Source organism: Lucilia cuprina, chromosome 5, assembly GCF_022045245.1.
Source record: "Lucilia cuprina isolate Lc7/37 chromosome 5, ASM2204524v1, whole genome shotgun sequence".
NCBI lineage: Eukaryota > Metazoa > Arthropoda > Insecta > Diptera > Calliphoridae > Lucilia > Lucilia cuprina.
The window spans coordinates 27702219-27727806 of record NC_060953.1 but is presented as its reverse complement, the minus strand read 5'-3'; the positions used below and the strand labels follow the sequence as shown (position 1 = coordinate 27727806).

Here is a 25588-nt window from a genome sequence, read left to right as displayed (position 1 = left end):
CTTTACGAGTTGTGGCCTTGTAGTCTTCACACATCCGATCAAAGAGGGACATAATTTTTCCTTTCGGCGCTTCTTCCAGTTTCCAAAAACAAAGTGAACTACTGTTGAAATTGTCCTCTTCCGAAAAGTCAACCCTTGTGTTAAATAACTGTACAAAAGAGGATGGCACTGGACCTGTAATAATCCATCCAAAGATAGTGTTCTGAGCCAATAGCGGTCCTAAAATATCCGTACGAATTTCTGCTAATATAATTTTGTGAATATAAATCGGCACCTAAGAGCAGATCAACCGGTCTGGATTTGAAAAAACTGAGAATCAGCTAGTTGAAGATTCGATAAATCTCTACAAAGTTTAGCTGATAAGACAAAAGATGGTAAGATACCAGAATTATTCGGTATAACAAGAGCATTAGTTCGCAAAATAATCGAAGTGTCAAAGGGAGAGGCTATTTCGTTCGAGCAAAGTTTGGTAGAAGTAGCAGTAACAGTCTGGTTAACACCAGAAACTTGGGCATTTGTCGAATGAGCCGTAATGTTTAATAGATTCTGCGGACGTTCCGAAATAAACGATGTTTCAGAACCAGGGTCAGGGCTCGAGCCGGGTATGTCATACCTTGGTGAAGTATATTCACCATAGCAGTCCCTAAAAGTACAATCCGATTATCAGACACGTGGAACACTTGCCGATTAGAAGGACCTGCATTATTGTTGTTGGAAGTAGGTGCTGAAGATTCCACAGACCTAGAGTAAGTGGGTGGCGAGGCCGCAACTGAGCTCGTGCCTGTATTGGAACTAGTAGTCACTTCATCCGATGATGAAGAATTTCTATGGTGCAAGGTATTATGTCTTTTCTTGCATATTGAACAGCTATGAGCACTTGTACAGTTCTTAACCTCATGTGTTCGTGACAAACAATTAAGACAACAATGATGTTTCCTAATCGTAGAATATCTTTCCGAAACTGAAAGATTTTTGAATCGCTTGCAATCGCGCAGAAAATGGCTCTGATGCCTTCATGGAACGCAAATATGAGATTTGCATGTCGGTTGGGAATGATGAGTCTTCACCTTTTGTATTGTAGAATTTTTTGTCTGAGACGTTTCCCAAATATCACGAAAACAATTTAAAGTTTGGATCGTTTCCGTAAGAAAAACATTCATCACTTTCCAACGTGATAAAGCGAAGTTTTTCTTAATGGTCTGTTCCCATAAAGTCACAGTACAATCAGGAATACGCTACACGCATAAAAAGACAAGAATGGGATCCCAATTTTCTGTCGGAACTTCATACTCCGACAATGCTTTCAAATAACTTTTTATGCCTCCTTGTAAATCTTTGAGGTCTGTGAAAGACTCTTTTTCCAATACTGGAAGACTAAAAAGCACTTTTAATTGGTTAATAACCAACATATGCTGCCTTTAATTCTTGCCAAGCCATTTGAAACCCTTTATCTAATTTTCTTTGCGTCGCCACTAGTCTTACGTAACATAACCTTTCAATGTCAGTAAGACTTGAGCTATTTATGTATAAGGCCGTAAACAAATCCCGAAAGGCGGGCCATGAAAGGTAATCGGCCTCAAACATTTCTACATCGCAGGGTGGTAAAGTCAAATTATGTTGACCGTCACATGGTTTCGGATTCTTTCCTGGCGTATCAGTTGATTTACTAGCGGGAGAGAATTGAAGTTTTTTCCTATCTAGGCCACAAGCACATTCAACAAAAACATCAAATGTTACTTTAAATTTCGCGGCAGACACCTCAATCTCACCAGGTTCAGTGTCCTCAGAAGTTGTCAAGAAATCTAAACATAAGTCATAAGTCGACTGAGCCGCATCCCACAATTTATTCAAATTCTCTTTATAGTAATCAATTTTGAGTTCGTCAAGTGTGTCTTCACGAGCTCTATACTCAAAACTAATAACTGAATCCGAAGCTCTAATAAAGCGATCAAGTGGTGTAATAGACATGGTTTGCCTTTCTTCTATTCAAATTGAAAGTTTAAAACACAAAATTTAATTTATTATTGACTAAAAGTTTGAAACTTTTATAAAAAATCAAAATTTTTATTGATGAAATCAAAAAAAATATTTAATAAATTAAATTTGGTCAAAATTAAACGGAAATAAATTTTGTCAAACTGACCGACCGTATGGTGACCACTTAAGAATGAAGAAGAAACAAGTAAATACTTAAGCTTATATGTTTTCTTAAAGCACAACAAAACACACTTCTATTACACCATATTGTTTTTTCGCGTTCACGACGCGAAAAATGTTATTTTAGTCATAAAATAAGCAAATTTTTAAAATAATGTATTTTCTTTTCTATAATTTTGTCCGTCCACGTAAACAAACGCGCAGTTTATAATTTACGTAGTAATAAATGAGATTAAAACAAGTGTCAAATTAAAGTGGGGTTGGCAAAGCGATCAACTACAAAAAACACAAGTAATATATTTTGTATATGTTATATGTGTGAGTGTTTATTTACACACTTTTATTTAAATAAACAAAATAAAAATTGCACACTTTTATTTTATAAAATATTCACTTACTTACGTACTTTAAAATCAAAATCCTATTGCTATTTTTAATGGCAGAAAGTGGCGAACAATATTTAAGCCGATACCATTAGCGGTTTTACTCGTTAGAATTTAGAAAAATATCCCCACCCAAGGGTGTAAAATGGTGTGTACTAAATAAACATGAACCGATTTTCAAGAAATGTTAAGAGGAAGAAAATGTTTAATACACCAAATCCGAATATTACACCTATAGCACTAAAGCGTTTCCAACTGAAAACTGTTTTTATTTCGCAGAAAATAACTATTTGAGAATCTTTTTTAGATCTTAAATGAATGTGTACGATGCCACATTTGTATGCAGAATAAATATTCTTATTACATTTTCACAAAAATAGGTATTTAAATCGGCTGTGGTTTCTTAAATAACACTTAAATCTATCTAGAAAATCATTTTTATATCCCCTTAAAATTTCTTTTTATATAACTCTTTAAAAATTTACTTTAAATAACTCTCAATTCGAGAAAACAATAAAAATTCGTAATCACTAATATTTTCCATACAAATCGAGTTTTATATCAAACATATAAAATATAAATGTATTGTTAAATCGAGATAACAATTAAAATCTGTGATCAGTTGCCATTTTTTAAATGCAGCTCAAATCTAAAAAACCATGAAGATATGTATTTGACTACTCATCATTAGAGTGTCCCGAAAAACAGCAGTTTTGCAAATCTTATATAGGTAGACCTCTCAAACGATGCATAGAAAGCATTGTTCATATAAAATTTGGATAAATTGATCTTTCGGTATAATTTTATACTTTTAGAAAATTATCTACCAAAAATTCTCCACAACTTTTTCTGTATGTAGGCCGTATTTATTCTAAGTTTTTCAAATTAAATAATAATTTTGAATAACTCCAGCACCCATTTACAAATTCCGATTTTTTTTAAATTTTTAAAAATTTTTCATAATTTTGTGCAGAATGTTTCATAATCGTTTCAGAGTTTCTTCAGTTACCTGTACTTTTTCAAATAGAAAATCGCTTGAAATTTACAGTTAATATTACGTATTTTAGTAGTTAAAAAATGTAAAAATAAAATGAAGTAATAATGGGGGATTTTTATATGAACCTATTTAATCCATCTAATTCCTATTTAGTTTATTATTTATGTAGAAGATTGGAACTTGGAATCCAATGGAGGATTAGATAATGAGACATTTGTTGAGTATTCAGATGCTGAGGAATACAAAAACTATGCAATTTCTTTAAATTTTCTCTAACTGCTTCTAAATTGTTATTGTCCTATCTTTCTAATACCCTCCCAATTGACTGTCACTACTGAGAATATACCCATCATTGCGTAGAACAAAGCTCCCATCACTTTCTTAAGGGCAATATGTAGAAAGTGATGGAAATATTTGTGTACATGTGATGTTGCATCACCCTCGCACTTATGAATTTTATCGACTTTAAAACATATATTTGAGCTTCTCACTCTTTTGTTGTTTACTAATCATGGATGATATGAATATTAGTCATGACTGACTAATTATACTTGATGGATATATCCATCACAGTTAACAAATAAAAAAATGATGCATTAATCGGTCATTGTTGACTAATCACACTTGATGAATATATCCTTCAAATCTGACGGCTGTACCAATTTATAATAAAACACAATTTATTGATATTTTAATATATAGGTATATCTTTTTAATTTTATTAATATAGTAATCATATTCATAAATTACCAGTCTTTTCACCATTTTACATATCTCGCAGAATCTTAAGTCCTCTGATGCTCCTATTAATTTGTGGAAATAAGTTGTCTGTAAAGAAATACATAAGTATTCATAAATATCAAAATATAAAAATCATAAGTACATATTTATGTTACCATTGATTGATTAAACTCCGAATTGTTTATCTTCTGAACCACTTCCTGAACTTTTTTAAAATTTAGTTTATAATAATTCTCTTTATTTTTAATAATTTAAAGACTGTAATTTTTTATTTTTTCGCTTCTTGATCTTTGGCTTTCGCAGAAACAATTAATTTGTAACGACGAAAAATACAACTCTGTAACACAGTGACAGTCATTTGATCGGTTTGGCTGTCATTGTTGATCAAAATATAAATTTTAATACATTTTAATTAAAATGTAGTTGTTTCATTCTTTCATATGCAAATTTAACCCTATACCACATTGGGTCCAGAAACAGTCATTTTACCAGTCATTTGACTGTCATTGTTGATGGAATCATCCATTAAATTTTTTTTCGACAATTCTATAAAAAAAATGTTGCATGTGTGTTAGTAAAATCATTTTGTATGTGTTAGTTTCGGTCATTCATTTCTTATAGGGTAGATATCAGTTTGTTCAGTGTGGTCAATGTCGTTCTGTTCTTTGGTCACAAGTGGCGTTCCATAAGGCTCTGTTATTGGTCCCTTATTATTTTTATTGTATATGAATGATCTTATGTTAACCTGTTGAGGGACTTTCTTGTCAATTATTTATTTTTTCTGATGATATTCAATTACTATTTGCAGGAGAATGTCAGTTTTCTGATGCCTTGGAGTGTTTAGTTAATACAGTGTTGTTTTCTGTTTCAAGTTTGATGCCAAGTTGTGGACTATGTATTAATCGTGAGAAGACCAAGGCGATGATTTTTAAGTCACCTAGAACTAATGTTAATCTGTTTATTATGATTGACAATGTTAGTATTGAGTTTGTAGAGAATGTTAAATGTGTTGTAGTTTATATTGTTTGTCACCTTAGTTTTGAACATCATATTGATTGTTTATGTAACAGAATAAATTATACACTTCGTAGATTGTATTATTTAAATCTTTATTGGCCTACATATGTTAAGAAGAACATTGTTTATGCTTTATTGATGTCTAACATGTTGTATTGTGCTGAGGTTTTACTGGATTTTATGGTTTTACTGGAATATGATCTCATGTAACTGCTTGTAGGATTGACTTCTTAGGGTGTAAACAAACTCTAAATTAAAAAAAAAATAAAGATCCGTAATCACTCATATTTTTCATACAAAAATATAAAATTTAAATTTATTGTTAAATCGACATAACAATAAAAATCTACAATAAGTTAAATAAACATCAAAAATTATCTTGACATAAATTTGGTTGTCATTATATGTATTAAATGAATTTTACTACTCCTAAGAGTGTCCTGAAAGACAGCACTTTTACAAATCTTATATAGGTATACCTCGGGAACGATGTATATTTAACGATATTTGATCTGTTGTTGTTGTAACAGCTTAAACTATACAATTTTAATCCGGGGGTTCTGTATTTAGGTCCAAGCCAAGAAATTGGGATACTTCAATAGGGTTAGTCCATAAATCCATTGGGCTAAGCGAAGTAGGGTGGGCTGGATAGTTGAATATGTGGTGGGTATCATGGGGACCCTGTCCACAAGATGGGCATATATTGGGGACGGCACGGTCTATGCGGGACCAGTAGGCGTTGAGCCTGTTGCTCCATCCCGATCTCAGTTGTGCCAGAGCAACTCTTGTTTTCCGCGGCAGGTTCATTATTTCTGCTATGGGCGGTGGGTGACCTCCAATTCATGCGGTAACCTGAAACTGCGGTATTGATGGCGTCTTTATGAATGTCGTTCAAAGTTGCTGTATACGAAGTCCGATCTAAGGGATCCTGAACATAACTTCGTATGCTCTCTTCGTATACACGAAGGTCCTTCCTGACATGCCTCGACGGAGCATCCATCTGTGTGATGTTAAAGTTGGGATGACTCCTCTGGTGACATCCTAGGAGGAACTGTTTAGTCAGCATGACATTATGTTCCTTGACTGGGAGGAACTTCGTTTCCTCATGTAGATGGTGTTCTGAGGTTATTTGCAACAACATTTGATTCTTCGAATTTAATAAATGGTATCTAAATCCATCCAAAACTTTTGTGGGGATGCATAAAAGCTAAAGAATAAAAATAATATATTTTAAATATATTTTTTTTATAAATGGATACATTTTTAAGAAACAAAGACGAGAAAACGGTGGTTTTACTCTTTAATGAACAATTAAAAATTGTTTGCCAAATTCTTCATATTTTCCTAGGGCAGAAAAAAACGTAATTTTGTTCTTTTTAACGGAATTCGAAATCAATGAGCCCAAATTTTTCTTGATTTTGTGCAGAATTTCTCATAATCGTTTCAGAGTTATTTCAATTTCAAAACTGAAAAAATCGCTTGAAATTTTATACGGTTAATGGTACGTATTTTTAAAATTAATAAAATGCCCAGAACACTTTTGCCCCTTTTACCAGGTGCACTACAATTCAAAGTTCGGTGTAACGTAATTTAAACTGAACAGTTCTTTAAATTTACTGCACATGGAAAAAATAAATCAAATCACTTAAAAGTGTCCTTAGTTCCCTACCAGTGATTGAAAATGCTGATTTCAGTATAATTTTTCAAAAAAATTTTTTTTTTCTACAAATTAGTTAAATTCCTAATTTAAGCTCATTTTCAATTTCTAAACTTTTAAGGGAATTTTTTGTCCAGAATTTAAGGATTAAAAAATGCAGAAAAATAAAATAACTACTTTATCGTTATAATTTTGATATCTATTTCAAAAAAATTTCGTATACCTCATTTTAATCCACTTTCTTTTGATATATTACTTATTCAAAAATATAAAATTTATTAAATTTGCATATCATTACAATTTTGGTACAGAGTACATTTCTTAGTATATTGTATTTTCCCTATTCACGCAAATAACTTTGTCAGTTTTCATGCTAGAAATTTTATACGGTTAATAGTACGTATTTTTGAAATTAATAAAATGCTTCTTTACACCGGGAGCACTATAATTCAAAGTACGGTGTTACATAATTTAAACTGAACTATTCAAATTTACTGCACATGGAAAAAATAAAACAAATCATTTGAAAGTGTCCTTAGTTCCCTACCAGTGATTGAAAATGCTGATTTCGGAATAATTTCTCAAAAAAAGTTTTTTAATTTTATCCACAAATTAGTCAAAATTTACTAATTTAAGCTTTTTTTCAATTTCTAAAATTATAAGGATTTTTTGGCCCATATTTTATTGTTATAAGATAAATTTTGATATCTATTTTAAAAAAAGTCATTACATATAGAAAAATATTCTCTTTACTTTTTGAAGAAACCCTGGTAACGCCGGGTACACGCAGCTAGTAAATTATATATAATAACAACAACAAAAGTTTAATTGGGCAATTTCGTGTGACACAACTGGATAAATCGATTTGAATGAAATTTGAACGAACTGCTGGAGTTAGAGCGGGTCAAAGTTGCACATTTTGGTCATACAATTTTCTTTCAAATGAGTGTAACTTTCCTTAGAAGCCGATTTCGTATTCATAGTCGATCAGAAAACTATATGAAATTCTTATAGGAGGTTGCGCAGGAAATTTTTCAGATATGTCGGTCAGAATTCTGGGAAATTGTGAATGAATTTTATACCCTTTGTAAGAAGGGTATATACAGTGTCTCTCATAAGTATTCGAATTTAGGTATAATATAAAGAGAAACTAAATTTAATAACATATTTTGTATGCAAAATTAATAAATTAATTTGTTAAATTCTCTAGACAGTCCTTAGCTTTGATATCACGTTTTTTTTTTGAATCTTTAAAAATTAACATTTACTTAAATTAATTTAGCTTTATTTAAAAAAAAAACCATAAAATTACCTCACAAAAGTATACGAATTTTTTCTGTATTTCATATATGACTATATTATACGAAACCTGAAAATTAGAATCGAATGTTTTTTTTGCTACAAATTGTTTTAAGGGGTAACTATCAACCGAATGAATATATTTTTGACCATTTGGTCCACAATTTTGGAGTATTTGTACCATATTTTCATATAATATCACAAATTACGATTTTTGGCCATATTTGCCATTTTTTTCTCTTTTTCCAGAGATAGAACCAAAATTTAATATTGGGATTTAATAGATTCCTTCATGTATCTAAAAATAATAATCTTTGTTATAAGGATTTGTTTTTAAACATTCCATGATATATTTTTGGTATCGTTCTTCTGTTTCTAATTGAATTATCTGGATCTTAAGTCACTTTTTGTACCACTAGGATCAGTATTTTCCGACAAAGTTGGCTAGTATATATAATTGTAGATATTAGCATTAATATATTTTAAATTTTCAAGACATCGTAGCAGTGTACAGCTCCAAAACAAGCCTTAACAAAACGTCATCCTATACGGTAGATTTTAGTTTTTACTACTCATAACATTCACGATTATGTTGCCCATTACAACAACACTGTATGTAAAAAATTTTGGGCTTATTTTGATCATAGTAGATAATATTTAAACAGATATGAATATTTTTGAGTTAGACCATAATGATATGGTGGCATTCAGCCTAGAGGCCATTGGTTATAAAAAGAATGATTCCACTATATTGAATGGCGTTACTTCGAGGCATGCTTTGGAGTTATAAACTTGCACAATATATTGAAAACTTAAAATGTATAACAGCTGATATCTAAAACAATATATAGAAGACAAGTTTCTCCGAAAATTTTGGACCCTAGTATTATAAAAATTGACTTGAGTTCCAGTAAATTGAATTAGCGATAGTAGAATGATTCCAATAATATATCTTGGAACGTTTAAATACAGATTATTGTAATAAAAAATATTATTTTTAGATGCCCCAAGGGGTATATTAAATCCCAATAACAAATTTTGGTTTTATCTCTGGGAAAAAGGAGAAAAAAATACAAATATTGCCAAAAACCGCCATTTTAATGATATTACATAAAAAGATGGTACATATACCCCAAAATTGTGGACCAAATGATCCAAAATTATATCGATTCGGTTGATAGTTACCCCTTAAAACAATTTTTAGCAAAAAAAAACATTCGATTCTAAGTTTTGTATTTCGTATAATATAGTCAAATATGAAATACAGAAAAAATTCGAATACTTTTGTGAGGTAATTTTATGGACTTTTTTAAATAAAGCTAAATTAATTTAAGTAAATGTGAATTTTTAATGTTTTAAAAAGCGTAATATCAAAGCTAAGGACTGTCTAGTGAATTAAACAAATTTATTTATTAATTTTGCATACAAAATATGTTATTAAAATTGGTTTCTTTTCATATTATACCTAAATTCGAATACTTATGAGAGACACTGTATATATAAGTTTGTCAATCCGATTGTCATTTCTATAATAAAAAAATCTAACTGTTACTGTTTTTTTTCAACTGGCTTATGAGAAAAAACTTAAGGTGGAAGTGTACCCACGCCTTGTACGCGTTATAGGGTTCTGACAAAAAAAGTTGGAATAGTGTATTCATTTAACAAGTTACACACTGTAGTTTGTAACGCGTCTGCCGTGTCACCAACATTGACATAAAAATTTAAAAAAAAACTTAATTTTTTTTTTTAACAGTAATAGTGTTAAAAGATCAAAATGACGCGTGGTGTGTTACTTGCAGCTTATAAAGCGCGATAAGTTTGAAAAGCGTGCCGCCTCAACGCGTGTTGTGAACTTCATCCCTTATGCATGTATGAGCGTAAGTGTGTTTGCGTTTACTTTATTGTCGCTCGTTAAAGCCGGCTTCACAAGAGCACCCAAGTAATATGATCTGTCAAAATATTGTGTAGAAGATTTCGGCAAGGCGAATTCAGATAAGGTGGTGGCAGTTCTGCAACAACATTTCCCATGTATTTTGTTTTTGCTTTTGGTTTTCGTAAATATCAAAAACCATAAGTATGGCGAATTCATTTGATGAAAAATTTTTTTAAAATGTTTATATTATATAAAAAAATAAAGCAATTACTGAAATTTCTCTTGTTGGGATAGGTTGTGTTTTGATCGCAGCGCGTCTTTTTCTAGTTTATTTATGGTGTTGTTGTTTCTTCTACATGCCATAGACACAAATAACGGTTCTTTTAAAAGATAAAGACTTGGAAAAAATATTATAAAAAATAAATCGGTGTATGGAAATTACAAAGAACGAAACTGTGAAATATAAATTGATCGAATTTTCTTTTTAAGAGATAGAGACTCTAAATAACAGGGAAAATCATTCTTAATTTCTGTCTGTTTTCTTTTGATGAAGTGTGCCTGACTTGTTTTTCCAAAGTGCAAGACACAAGTGTAGTAACCACGATCATTATAGGAGGAGGAAGGTCCACTTCCAAGTGGTTCGAAGCGACCTCTCGAGGGGTCTGTGAAAATCGGAGGATCTAAACAACTTAAGAACAATTCATTGACTGACCCTCTATGTCGTGGGTCTGTCCTTGATCTCACCTATACAAATTCACATATATCCACCAACTGGTATGTCGTTCAGTCTACGATAGGTGGAAGTCACCACTTGCCGGTACATATCATCATAGAGGAAATCTCTCAGCTTGCAACAAACTTTTTGTCCAAGAAAAAGATCCTTAGTGAATTTAGTCGTACGGTCTTCCTACCTAACTTTGACTTTATTGAATCAACTACAAAAACGATTATAAATCAATCCAAAAACAACGCTCGTAGGACTCCTAAGGGCTGGTGGAACAAGGATGTGGAAAAATGGTATAGATTGAAAACAGCAGCTCAGAAATCATTTAACCTCAGGAAAAATTCTGAAAACGCCAACACCTTAAGCCAAGCTATTAAAAATTTCCAAAAGGAGGTAACTCGTGCTAAGAGAACTGCCTTTGATTCCAAAACAGCAGAACTTAACAATATATCAAACAGCAAACAATTCTACAAATTTGTTAGAGCTTGCAAAAATTCTGGCTCTCAAAACTTCGCATCAAAATGGAATCAGGACAACAACCTCAACTTTTTGGAATATATTCGGGACCACCTCCCTAATAACTCATTTAGCCCCCATTCTACAATCACCATAGATAATCACGACAAACTTTTTTCGCTTCAGGAACTATCACACATCCTTAAGGGAAAGACTATGGAAACAGCTGCTGGGATTGATGGCGTCACTTACTCAATGATTAGGAAACTACCCCCCCAGTCAACATATGCTCTTTTAACAGCCATTAATGAACACTGGAGACTAACGATTATTCGTGACAGTTGGAGGTCAATACGAATTGTTCCTATATAAGGATCCTGAACTTATAACAAGCTATCGCCCGATTGCCCTAATTTCGGTCTTTCTCAAGATCATTAATCTGATGCTAAAAAACAGGTTTTCAACATCTGTCGAGGAGAAAACTGGATACTCTGGGTAACTGAATTTCTCAGACATCGCAGACTTGTACTGGGTAATAGTCAGGTGGACATCTTTAACGGACTACCCCAGGGTAGCTGCCTAAGTCCTCTTCTTTTCAATATTTACACAGCCCAACTGCATGACTTTGCTGATGAAATGACTCACTTATTTCAGTTTGCGGATGACTTCGTGATTGTCTCTATTCATAAAGATTTCAGCACTGCTGTGAACAATCTACAACATAAAATCACACAATTTAATTCATCTGCTAATGATCTTAACCTTCAACTGAACACTGGAAAAACGGTCGCAATGTATGTTGCCAAAGGCGCCCATCGGAAAATTGACCTTACCCTGGATAACAGCCGGATAGTAAATGTCAACTGCCTTAAATTTCTTGGGAGACATATCAAAAACAGCCTAACAATGAAGGATCACTTCGAAAATGCAATTTCGGAGACACACTCAGCTACCAGAGCAGTTAAAATGCTTACGCCAATTAAGGGTGGCTTAAAACCAGATATCGCCATATCGATTCTCAAAAATCGAATATGCTCGGGCATCAATGTCTCATGCTCCAAAATACATTAATACGAAAATTATGACATTTCAGAACCACATGTTAAGAAGATGCCTAGGTCTCAATTCATCTACCAATGTCTTTAAAATATATGCACTTGGGCTAGTTATACCCCCTAAACAGAGGTCGGAATATCTTGCCTTTAAGGAACTGTTAAATCTTAAGTTTTTTAACAGAACTCTATATGATCAAATTGCTAATTACCCAACATCAAAATCCAGCTTAGGATCGATTTACCAAAAATTCAAACAAATCTTTGACAACACTGGCACCGACACAAGCTCAGCATTATCCTAAACCTTCTTCCCCAATCCAAGTATTCAACACCTACCGAAGTAATTAAAGCTGTATTCTATGAAAAATATCAACACTATAAAAACAAAGAATATGCCATCCTTGCAACTGACGCTTCCATTAATCCCGATTCGACAGGCTGTGCAGTATGTAATATTTCCAGTGGGGAAAATTTCCTTTTTCGAATCCCTAACAGCGTTTCTTCCCTAACAGGTGAACTTTACGCCCTTGAAAAGGCGATAGAGATAATATCGGAAAATGGTTTCACAAACGCTGTCATATTCACTGATAGCAAAAATGCCTGTCTCCTTCTTGAGAAAAATACCTCATATAACTTTCTGGTAGCAAACATAATCCGTCAAATTGAAGTTGCACAAACACAAAAAATTTATGTAATTTGGACACCAGCCCATGTTGGCCTCTCTTTCAATGAACTAGCCGACAAATCCGCTAAACTTGCTGCAATTGCAGGTCAGGAAATCAGTGCTCAACTCTCCTTTAAGGATGCCTGCAGTTCTGCCTATAATCAACTTTGGTCGCAATGGAACGATGAGTACAAAGACATCGCCCTCCAAAAAGATCCATCCTTCCTCTACCTTTTTCCGGACTTACCGAAATCTTATTGGCACTTAAATCTAAACCTAGCTCCTCGTCACATAAAAATTATAAACAGACTTCTTACTAACTCTTCGTATAATAAGACCTATCTCAAACGGATTGGAGTAGAATCATAAGATCTGTGTGAAACTTGCAACACACAGGAAACCGATAACCATTTAATCTTCCATTGCATCAAACATAACATCCTTAGATCTCAATTCAACTTTTTCGCAGAGTTCAGCAACATCCATGACCTTCTGAAATCTAAAAGATATGACGTCTACACAGAGCTCGTCAAATTCATCGATATGTCTAAAATGTCACTGTAATTCACAGACAATCAGCATCTGGCAAGGTTTCCTACCAGTAGTTGATAGCACTCCATCACATCCCTGCATATATCACATTCGTGTATCTATAAAATGTATCTCTATCTTCACTCCCAATTTTTACAACTGTGCAACACAACATCATACAATCATCCACCACCACATCATACACTTATCTGCTGTCTTTCAACATCAACAACATAAGAACATTAATTAAAAATTATGAATAAGATCATGACGATCTAACCAGTCCTGGCATATAAGACTTTTCTGTCTTAGCCAAATCAAACAATAAACCAAAAAAAAAAATAAAGATAAATATATTACAATTTGTGAGGAAAATATATTCTGAATTGAATAATGTTTGTTTCAAACGAAAAATTCTATTCCGGCAGCTTAATTTGCAAAATTTAAGTAAGTGCCTTAAGTAATGCTTAATTCTTTGTGAAAAATAAACATAAAAAGTACATATTCATGAAAATATTATATTACGAATGAATAAATATTTGTTGCGAATGGAAAATTATACTCCGGCTGAGTAATTTTCAATATTTGGCCATAATGTAGTAGCCGCCGGACGGGTAAATAACTCATATGGGGTTTTATATAGAAAGCGTTCCGGAACAGACTTTATTTAGTTAATCTCATTATCTACATAGTGTATATATAAAACAATATTGTTTAATTTGTTAACATTTAAAAGATTTCAAAATTAAGCCATAACGTAGAAGTCAGCTGCCGCCAGCCAGGAAAATATTTCATATGAGTTTCTTAATATTAAGTGTTCCGAAAGAAATTTTGTTTAGTTAATCACACAATTCTACACAATTTTAGTATAAAATATAAAACAATATTGTGTAATATCCCCACAGAAAATTTTCAGAGTACTTGGAATTGTAATCAATGTTGTGAGATTTACTTTGTGTTACTTATAATTTGATTTACTTGTATATAAATTTGGATATGAAGTTTAAGTTTTTAATACATTTTTTTGCATTACATCTTAATATACATGTGATTAACATTGTATATGAGAACAGAAAATTAAAATATAAAAAAAATCAAGTGTGCTGTAATTTAATCAACAAAAAATTTTTCATTTATCGAAAAATATTGTTTGGATCAAAATTTTTTCAATGTTTAGATAAATTTTAAGCAAAATTAGGATCATGATCGAGTGATGATTGGAATGGCTTTATACTTATGAATGCATTTGTAGATACATGTATTTAGGTAGCATTTAAAAAAAACATACATATTTAGATACTTCTTAATACACATGTATTTTAACTAAAAGTTGTTGTAGATACTTTTTGATACACTTGTGTTCCAGCTAGGATGGTGCTGTAGATACAATTTTACTTACTAGGTATATTAGTGAGAATGTAGGAATAGCTACTTTTCCACACACAAGTATATTATAAAAAAGTATAATCTACACACAATATCGCAAACCAAGTATATCAGTTAGTGTGTCATTTTTAAGGGGTCATACCCTGTGTATAGTAAGCCAGAGTGTTTGTAAGCTCTTTCGAATACAAAATAAGCAACACAATATCAATGTAGTAAGCTATAAATTTTCTGTTGGGATGTTAACATTTAACAGAAAAAATATTTTTTTAAATAACATATTTGTATACATACCAATTATGCCATTATTTAATTAAAATGATATTTGTTTGCGAGATGCTTGGTATTTTCAGATTTTTTACATAAATAATTCAAAATTTTAACGAATATTAACGGACATTTTTATACCCTTCACCTTCGTGAGAAGGGTATATATAAGTTTGTCATTCCGTTTGTAATTTCTATAATATAATTTTTGGCCCTATAAAGTGTATATATTCTGGATCCTTATAGATAGCGGAGTCGATTAAGCCATGTCCGTCTGTCTGTCTGTCTGTTGAAATCAGTTTTTAGATGACCCCAGATATCGGCGAGATCCGAATCTTCAATAATTCTATTAGACATGCTTTCGAGAAGACCGCTATTTAAAATCAGCAAAATCGGTCGGTAAATAACGGAGATATGAGCAAAAATCCGAGACAACCTCTGAAAATTTCATCAAAAAATTTTTATAAAAGCAAAACAACACTGTATATAGAAAAAGATGTACACGTGTGTGTGTAGATGTATTTGGTTTTATTCAGCTGTGTATTTTCTACTAAAATACACAGCAAAAAATATGATTTGCATTTTTTGTTAAAATAAAATAATTTTCCCTTTTGTTTTGCAAATATATGAAATATATTTTTTAATAATAGAAAAAAAGTATTTAAAACGTTTTCAATTATATGAGAGTAGATTGTGAGTTATTGTACAATAATTTTTATGCGAATAATGTAAGTTTGAAATTTAAAACTAACACAAATTTTTTCCAAGTGCTTTTTAAAACAATTTTTTTACGATAAACAAAAACAAAATCTACGTCTCGTCAATGTTTACCAGCAATGAATACGAAAGTGTTGTTGTTTTACTCTTGCTTGTATACTGTTAAGAACAACAACAACGTATTGCTAGTATTAAGCGCATATAAGTGTATAGAAAACACACTGTCTATAGCTAAGCGCATTTACAAAAACAAAAGAGTACCAAGCGCATAGGGCTTGGGCACCATTGGTTTGGATGCTGTTGGCGTCATTGCGTTGTTATTTTTGTTTTTCTGTGTTTTTCGTTATGTATGTTTAGATGTCTGTTGGTTTAGATGCCTTGTGTATTTTGTGTTTTATTTCGATTAGCGTTGTTGTTGTTCTTTTTGTTTAGCTTTTGATGTAATAATAATGTAGTCGGGAAAAAATTTAAAATTTATAAAAGATGTTTAAAATACACTATGGTGAAGGGTATATAAGATTCGGCACAGCCGAATATAGCACTCTTACTTGTTAAATATAAAAATGTAAACATTAACAAACTTTGACAACTAGGAAAACCAGGCGAATTAAGAAAAAAAATATCAGCTGATTGATTAACACCACCTTATATGAATTCGCCTTGAGATTACGGATGGGATCAAGGCGAATTCATATAAGATGGTGGGAGTTCTGCAACAACAACATTTTACATGTACTTTGTTTTTTGCATTTGGTTTATGTAGATGTCAAAAACCATAAGTATGGCGAATTCATTTCAATAAAAATGTTTGTAAAATTTTCTTTTATTAAAAAATAAAGATAAAGATATTAAAATTTGTGAAGAAAATATATTCTAAATTGAAAAATGTTTGTTTCAAATGAAAAATTATGTTCCAGATTAATTTGCAAAATTTAAATGAGTGCCTGAAGTTTGGTAAAACTTATTTTTTGTTTTGTGAAAAATAAACCTAAAAAGTACATATTCATAAAAAAATTATATTAGGAATGTATATTTGTTGCGAATGGATAATTCTACTCCAGCGGAGTTATTTTCAATATTTGGCCATTATGTAGCAGCCGCCGGACGGGTAAATATCTCATATGTGTTTTATTATACAAAGCGTTCCGGAACAGACTTTTTTTAGTTAATCTTTTTATCTACATAGTGCATAATAAAGCAATATTGTTTAATTTTTTAACATTTAATAGATTTCAAAATTAAACCATAACGTTAAAATCAGCTGCTGCCAGACGGGTAAATACTTCATATGCGTTTCTTTATATAAAGTGACCCGGAAAGATTTTTTTTAGTTAATCACGTTATCTACACTATGTTAATATAAAATATAAAACAATATTGTGTAATATCTTAATATTTAATAGAAAAAAATTCAATTATGCCATTATATAAATAAAAAAATATTTGTTTACGAGATGATTGGTATTTTTAGATTTTTACGTAAATAATTAATAATATTAACGAAGTTTTTCACCGTTTAACGGAAATTTTTAAACATACACACATTGAGATAAAATACGGATGAAAAATTTGACAGTCCTATGGCTTTCTTCATTTTTTGAAATTATTAAAAAAACAAGCAAGTCGCATAATATCAGGGATGTATTTTCATGTTAACACATGGAAAAAAGTAAAACAAATGTGTTTATATTACTTTTTTATTCTTTTATACCTATCGTGTAAACATAAAAAATATAAATCAACGACTTTTATTATCTTTTTTTTATACGGATGGAATTTCATTTTACTTTCTCTTTAGACTTTATGTACCTAAAGAGCGATCGTGTGAAGTGCCCTTAACGATTGAAAACAAAATATTTTAAATTTGTTTGTTGAAATATATATATTTGTTTTATGTAGAGAAATTTTGAGCATGTATATGTTGCAACCATGCAAAATATACACTTTTTGACATAAGTATACAACTTTTGTTGTTTTTGTAGAATTGACTTTATCTTATTATTCTATTAGGGTTTTTTCTTGTTTATAAGACCTATTTTCTTGTTTATAAGACCTGTTTTATTAAAAACATTTTAAAATCATTTCCAAAATAAAAAAACTCCAAAATAACAAAATTGCGAATTAATTCAACTTTCATATTAAAAAATGTCAGAAAACTTCAATTATTTTGTGTTTTTTTCAAGACAAGTTTTGCTTTTTTAAATGTTCCACAAAGATGCGAATAGTCCTCAAATCCCTAGATGGACTATATAATGTAAAATGGTCTTTAATTTCAGAACAATTTATTATATTAGATAAAGCTTTATATACAAACATTAGTGATAAATAAGATATACGATCATTTAAAGATTGCAGGACTAATAATTTTTTCCTAACATCATAAAAGGGCTATTCGTCGGACCAATTTAATTTAAATGCAGTCTTAGTAAAGATTTTGTGTATGCGTTCAATACGATTGGATTGTCAAGATTGGTATAGATTCCAAACTATTGAACAATATTTCAAAATGCTGCGAACTAACGAAATATATAATGATTTAAGGCTGTATGAATCTCTAACATCTTTTAATAAAGCCAAACATAATATACGCTTTAGAAGTTATTATATGGCAAGAAAAGGACAATTTATTTTAAAAAACAACACCTTTGGAATATTTTAAAATTATCTGTAAATCGTTAATAAAATAATAAAAAGTAACGAACCAATATGTGTTCACTGTGGAATACCGTAAGCTTCAATTAAACGAGTGAAGAATAATTTCCAATTGTAACATTTAATTTTCTGTCAAGTAGAAAAAAAACAAAATATAATATTTTCACAAAAGCCAAAATTACAAAGTTTATTTAATAATAATTTATGATTAATGGGATCAAATGCCCTTGCAAAATCTGTATATATTACATCGCACTGAGATTCACGTTCTATAGCCCTTACTATATCCCGAGTAACTAAAACTAAATTAGTTGTAGTAGATCTGCCAGGCATAAAACTATGCTGACGACGGAAAATAGAATTTTCTACGATATATAAAAGTTTATCTTTGGTTATTGTATCAAGAATCTTTGCAAAAGGACATTGTTTAACAATGGGCCTGGCTACGGTCCACAGATTTAAAAATATGAACAATAGAACAATTTTTCCAAGAGTCTAAATACAATGTTTAATACATACATTAAAGAGAATAGTAATAGCATTTAAAATATAAAGTGAGCATTACTTAAAAAATACTGAAGGAAAAGAACCTACAGCACATTTGGTTTCATTGCGTAATGAATTAATAGCTGCAGCCACATCATCAGTACAAATCGTAATATTAATATGATCAGCATTGCTAACCGCGGGCTGGAAATTTGAAATATTTGAAAACGGCTTAGCGAATGTGCTTTGAAAAAAGTCTGAAAGTAGATTGCAAGATTCAGCATTTTAATCGGATGCTGCATTACCATAAAACATACGTTTAGGAATACTACAGTTATCACTCCTGCAGTTTATGAAATGCTAAAAGGCCGAAGGATCCGACTTAATTTTATTTTCAATTTCGAAAATATATTGTTTGTAAAGAAAATTTCTAAAGAAATTAAATTCATTACGGGCCAAAAAGAAAAGATTACGATCAATATCAGTACCTGTTTTTTTTTAAATTTTTAAAAGACTTTATTTTTAATATTCCTTAAGTAGCACAGTCTAGAGTTACACCAAGGCAGTTTGTTATTACATGTAGGTTTGATTTTAGGTACATTTAAATTAATGGCAGTATTAAAATGTGTACAAAAAATTGCATAAATGTCACATGGGTCATCGAAAATTAATAAGGAAGACCAGTCGACAGCTTTAAAATAACAATTTAAGCCTATAAAATTAGCCTTATTAAAATTATATTTAGCAACAGGATCCGCTATATTATATCAGGATCCGCTAGAAGCTCAAGTGCTTTATGGTGAACAGTATTAGGTGAAATTAGATTACCATCCAAATTGCAAGATGCTTTAATATAATCGTTCGCAAAAATTATATCTAATGTCCTATCGATATCATTTTAAAATTATTAAATTGTTTAAAATCATTGGACATAAAGAATCCAGTATTCATCAATTTCATCTATAATATTATAAGGCAATAAAACACAATCATTTAAATCATTCCAATAAATAATTCCAATAAATAATTGGTAAGTTAAAATCACCAAATACTAAAATGTATTGATTTACATCTAGGTTTTCATTAAGAATTTCAATATTTTCTAAATGATATCTATAGGTACCAAAATAGCTTTTAGGATCATCTGAAAATGGTGTAATTGTTTTTAAATGTTAATTTAACACAGATTTGTTCAATTGAATTAAAAGAAATAAACTCCTACTTAATCTCTGCTCTCACTGCTATTAAAACGCCGCCAACTCTTTCCTTCTCTGATATCGTAGAACAACGTTAATGACGATAAACAATATCATAATTTGTCAAAAAATTCTGCACTATTAATTTGATCCCTTGCCGATATAAAAAGTATAAATTCGTGTGTCTTCGATCTATTGCCACTAACATTTTTATAATAAATAGTGTATTGAAGAAAATTTATATTATTAGGAATTTTAAACAATAGGAATTTTGTAAATTGTTTAAAGGAGAAGATGAAAAAGAGCGAACAACAGAATCTTTATTTAATCGTTCGTTGGTGTTGTGGGCGACGAATCGTTTTTTGCTTTATGTTGAATTTTTTTTATGTTGGCCAGTTTTATACTCTTATGATTCGTTGTAGAAATTGAGAAGGAATGATAAGTAAAAAACTCACTGAGTGAAGTTGTTCTATATCAGCATCTCTCTTAGTTAAACGATAGCATTTCATGGCTTCGATATTTATGAACAAGGTTTTATTTACATGAGAAATAATATCATCTGTTGTTGTATCCCGATATAATTTAGCAATATGCAAGCTAACATTGGATGACGCAGCTCTTATATTAGAATTAATACAATTAGCTACTAGCAACAGCTTTGTTATTATTTTGATGTTTTCGTTTATTTCTTTTTTGTTTACTTTTGGCTTTATTGTTAATAGTACTTTTAATAGTAATTTTAATAGTACTAGTTGAATGTAATTGTTTTTCTCTTGCACTTTGATGTGTAGCTGCAGTATTTGAAGAGTTCAATGACTTGGCATCATGAATATAGAATTTACATTTAATAAAATATTAATCCAAGTTTTGAAATATAAATTTTATGTGGTAAAAAAATGCTTATATATTTAAGCACTAAAAATGTTTTTAAACAAAACAAGTAATAAAATATATTGGGACATGTCCTATCATATGGTAGCATAGTTTTTGAAAAATGTTAATTATTTTAAATAATAAAACAAACATTGCGATTTTTTCATGAAACGTCCATTTGAAAACCCCTTTATTTATTCAAATTCAGACAATTTTATCCGCCTAGATTTTGATTTGGAACTACAGTGCAACGATGGAAACAATAGCTGCTAAATTAAATATTTGTGACCAGAGTAGCCATTTTTTGCACTCGTGAATAAAATTTTATTTATTTCTCTCGTTTTACAACTCAGTTTCACGAGATTTATTTTTAAACTCGCGAGATCTATTTTTTCATTTTTTATGTTCACTTCATGAGCAATATTTATATATATTGTTTTTTTAATTTCTCTCACAAGAGATATCAAAATGAATAGAATTTGAATAAAACTCACATACAAAAAATGTGTGCACGAAAACCGGTTTAATGGCGGTGGTAAAAATAAATTTAGTAAGAAAGATGTACGTACATATGTATGTGAAAGATGGATGTGTGTGATGTGAAAAAGGGTTTATGGCGACAAACAAATGTTTTAAAAAATAAAAATGTTTATTTGCAAAACAAAAACTTGCATACATATATGATGCAATTATGATGTTATATTAGAAAAAATACTAATATTAAAAATTTGTCAATGCAATTTTATTTACATACAATATTATTACTTTTACAAAATTAAAAAGATTCAAAATATTATTGACCTGTAAATTTTTATGAAAAAAACAAAATAAATTGCATCAACAAATGTTTTTAATACAAAAACCTAATTGACACATACTATGTCCTATTTCTTACTTCTATTACAATAACAATTGATAATTTTAATTTGCACACGTGCACAAAGATCGTAAAAAGCCATAAAATCATAATAAAATTTCTGGAAATATACCACATTTTAAAAATTTACGAACCTCTACAGGCAAACATAACTCTTTAAAGTTTACACACGCATATATATAAATGCACATGTATGTTTACACACTCACACATAAAAAAATTAATTTTCATTTTCTTAAGAATTACAATATTATAAAACTCATTAAAAATCTTTTGTACTCGTTTCATGAGAGAAATTAATTTTCCGCTCTTTAAATTTAAATATCACTCGCGAGATTTATTTTTAAAAGTCACGAGAAAAAAAGATAAATTCACAAGAAAGTAAACAATTTTTTTCGCTCGAATTAATATCACTCGAGAGATAAATCAATTTGAACGCTCTTCCTACTCTGTTTGTGACCCACAAATGTATGATGCCTTTAATGCAAAATGGGTACAATCAATATCTGCTAAATAAATAAATAAATAATTTAATGAGTTTCTTATCGTGCTTTCAACCCCAATTTTTAAATAAATTCACTGTAATGTATTGATGGTGGGGAAGCTAGTTCCTATGCGCATTTCGCCGGTTGCTTGAGCCAGCTCATCAGGAAACCTTTCCCAATATTTTAGGAAAACTAGAAATGTCTTATGAAAGAATTATTTTAAACTCAATAAAATAATAAAAATCCCGAAATCAATTTTTAAATTAAATTTGCAAGTGCCCGTGCATTTAAAACTGAATACCCTATTCTGTTGTTTTTTAAAAAAACAACAAAATAGAAGTTGTTTATTTTGTTTTTATTTTTTTCCTTACAACTGCATTTAGAGTTGGAAAACAACCAGCCAAGTGTAGAAAGGAATGTAAGAAAAAATAAACTCACTGTTATTGTTGGTGTTTTGTCAAAACTTTAATGTTTTGTAAAAGATGCGTTTTGAATTCGTATTGAGTTTAAAATAATTCTTTCATAAGACATTTCTAGTTTTCCTAAAATATTGGGAAAGGTTTCCTGATGAGCTGGCTTAAGCAACCGGCGAAATGCGCATAGGAACTAGCTTCCCCACCATCAATACATTACAGTGAATTTATTTAAAAATTGGGGTTGGAAGCACGATAAGAAACTCTTTAACTTATTTGAAAAAATAATAAAAATCCCGAAATCAATTTTTAAATAAATAATAACTAAATAAACTGTTGTATTTACATATCACTTGGAATAGTATATTTTGCATAAAATACTCCTCTCTGCACTTAAACTCAATATTTATATTTTAATTTATTTTTTTTTTAAATAAAATGTTTGATTTTTAATGAAACATATGAGTTTGGTTAACATGTCAGAACCTTTAAAATCTTTCAGTTTTTTTACTTATACTGCTTGTAGGGTAGAAAATAACACAGGGTAAAGCTAGTTAAATATAAAAAATGTTAATGCTTTTTAAACAAGTTTAAAGGAGATAATTATATCTTCTATTAACTTTAAATATCCATCACTAATATTTTTTTTTTATTTTAAGGAACAACAAAAATGTAACACTTTACCTTTCATGGAATATAATTCCAAATGCCGGAGTTTTGCCTACAGTGATGTCATTAGATTCTCATCAGTTCAAATTTCCAGCAGAGTATGCATCAGCCTTAATATAATTATAATTCCTGTTTTTATATTCCATAACAATTGTATTTTAAAGTGTAATACAGTCTATTGGACTGTATTACAATATAATTATAATTCGTGTTTTTATATTCCATAACAATTGTATTTTAAAGTGTAATACAGTCTATTAGGCAACAACACGTATAACTTACATCAAATAAAACAACTAAAAAATAAATTATTTGTGTCACAGATATAAAAGTCCCACGAGGAGTATTTATTTATAACATAAAATGAAACACTTCTCCAATTTACAATCGGCGTTATATCGTCATAATTTCTTTTATTATATTTTTCTTTTCGAAACAAAAACAACAATAACAAAATTACAACTACGACGCTACAAAGCGGATTGAGAAATGGACTAATGGCTTTTATCATATTTTTTCTATCATCTATATCAAAGTTCGAATCTAATCTAGATAGTTCCTCCTGTTCAATGGCACATAGTCTCATAATGTCCCGTTTCTACAATCTTCAACCAGGCACGAATATACCGTTTGAAAAGCCAATGGTCTGAGAGCAACATGACTATCGACATAAATTGTCAGTTTATCGGATACAAACCAATCATCCGTAGTTAGTAATATCATTTCGCGAAGAGAATTACCCTGGTTAGGTACTGCTACGTACAGAATTTTTGTATGATTGTCGCGCGAAGGTTTCATTACAAAATGATGTCCAAGGCAGCTTGTAATGGATACCAAGTTATGTATACCTTTAAGCTTTATTATGTATCTTTCTATAACTGTCTTTTCTTAAGGCGCTCACCAGACAATGCGACCATAAGTTAGAACATTACCCGACAACCGGTTCTACCTACTAGAATGGCCCGAATTATTCGACCAAGGGCTGTCAATCACAGAAACAGCAATACAGGAATGTCGAGAGTTTAACGTGAGCACCTGTCTTGACGACCTTATCCCACGGTGGTCTTTTTCAACCACTGGGTAGACTTGAGAAAGGTCTACCATCGTCCTTTTTTTCTTCAATGAAGAACGCCGGTGGCAGTTTTTGTACATTGGTTCTGACCGGTCCATGCACAAGTACTTTGCTGGAGTACTCGATCTATCTAATCTCTTGACCATTGGATGGCCTCTGTTGATTCGGCAACAGCACCTAGAGACGTAACCGGTAGACCGAAATACAATCATCAACAAGCCGTAGACTTGTTCTTACTCACAGGGACACACTGTGGTAATTCTGATATGAACAGAATTACCACAGCATACCCTGAGCATATCTGGACAAGGAAGGAAAATTCAATGGTATCAAATGTATATGATTCAACCCAGCACACATCTCATTTATACGACACATTCATAAGATAAAAACATACGACACATTCATTAGGTAGACGGGTGGGGTAAGGCCCGCCGAACCTCACATTCACCCCGTACCATATACAATTAATACCAACTCATTTCCAACGCTTAGTCCCACAGTCACTCGACTGCGGGTTATCTGTTGTTCTCGGCAACAGCACCGAACTTATCCTGAAATATTGACTATTATCATGCATCAGTCTTTTAACCGCCACTTACTCTCCCCGCGAATTTGGGTTTAAACCACAGCCCCTACGTGGATTCCGATGACACCTTGACCAACTGACCAGGCAGGACATAGTCCTGCGGGCAACTGGCCAACGTAGTACCAGATTATGCGGTGCTCTAGTCTGACCTCTGGCAATCTATGCAAGGACTAAGCCAAGCAGTATACTGTAACCAATTTTTCAATCCGCCTCTTTATACCCCGGGATTGCAATAACACCAAAGCGGAAGTCTCGCCAAGGTAACATGCCCCCGGGGGAAGAAACAGCAATACAATTTTCTTCAGCGCATTGCTGCTCCACATTCTTTTGATTCGTGTCGGAATTGAATTAAATT

The 25588-nt window shown here is 31.1% G+C and overlaps 1 protein-coding gene across 1 annotated transcript in view; it reads left to right on the top strand.

Annotated features, from left to right (window-relative positions):
• LOC111689388 (signal peptidase complex subunit 3) overlaps window positions 1–23903 on the top strand; it is a 41015-nt gene extending 17112 nt beyond the window's left edge. Inside the window, exon 3 of the mRNA XM_046953357.1 lies at window positions 23563–23903. Coding sequence (XP_046809313.1) covers window positions 23563–23692 — 130 coding nt within the window. The 3' untranslated portion in view covers window positions 23693–23903. The remainder of the gene's footprint in view (window positions 1–23562) is intronic.
• The last annotated feature ends 1685 nt before the right edge of the window (window positions 23904–25588 follow it).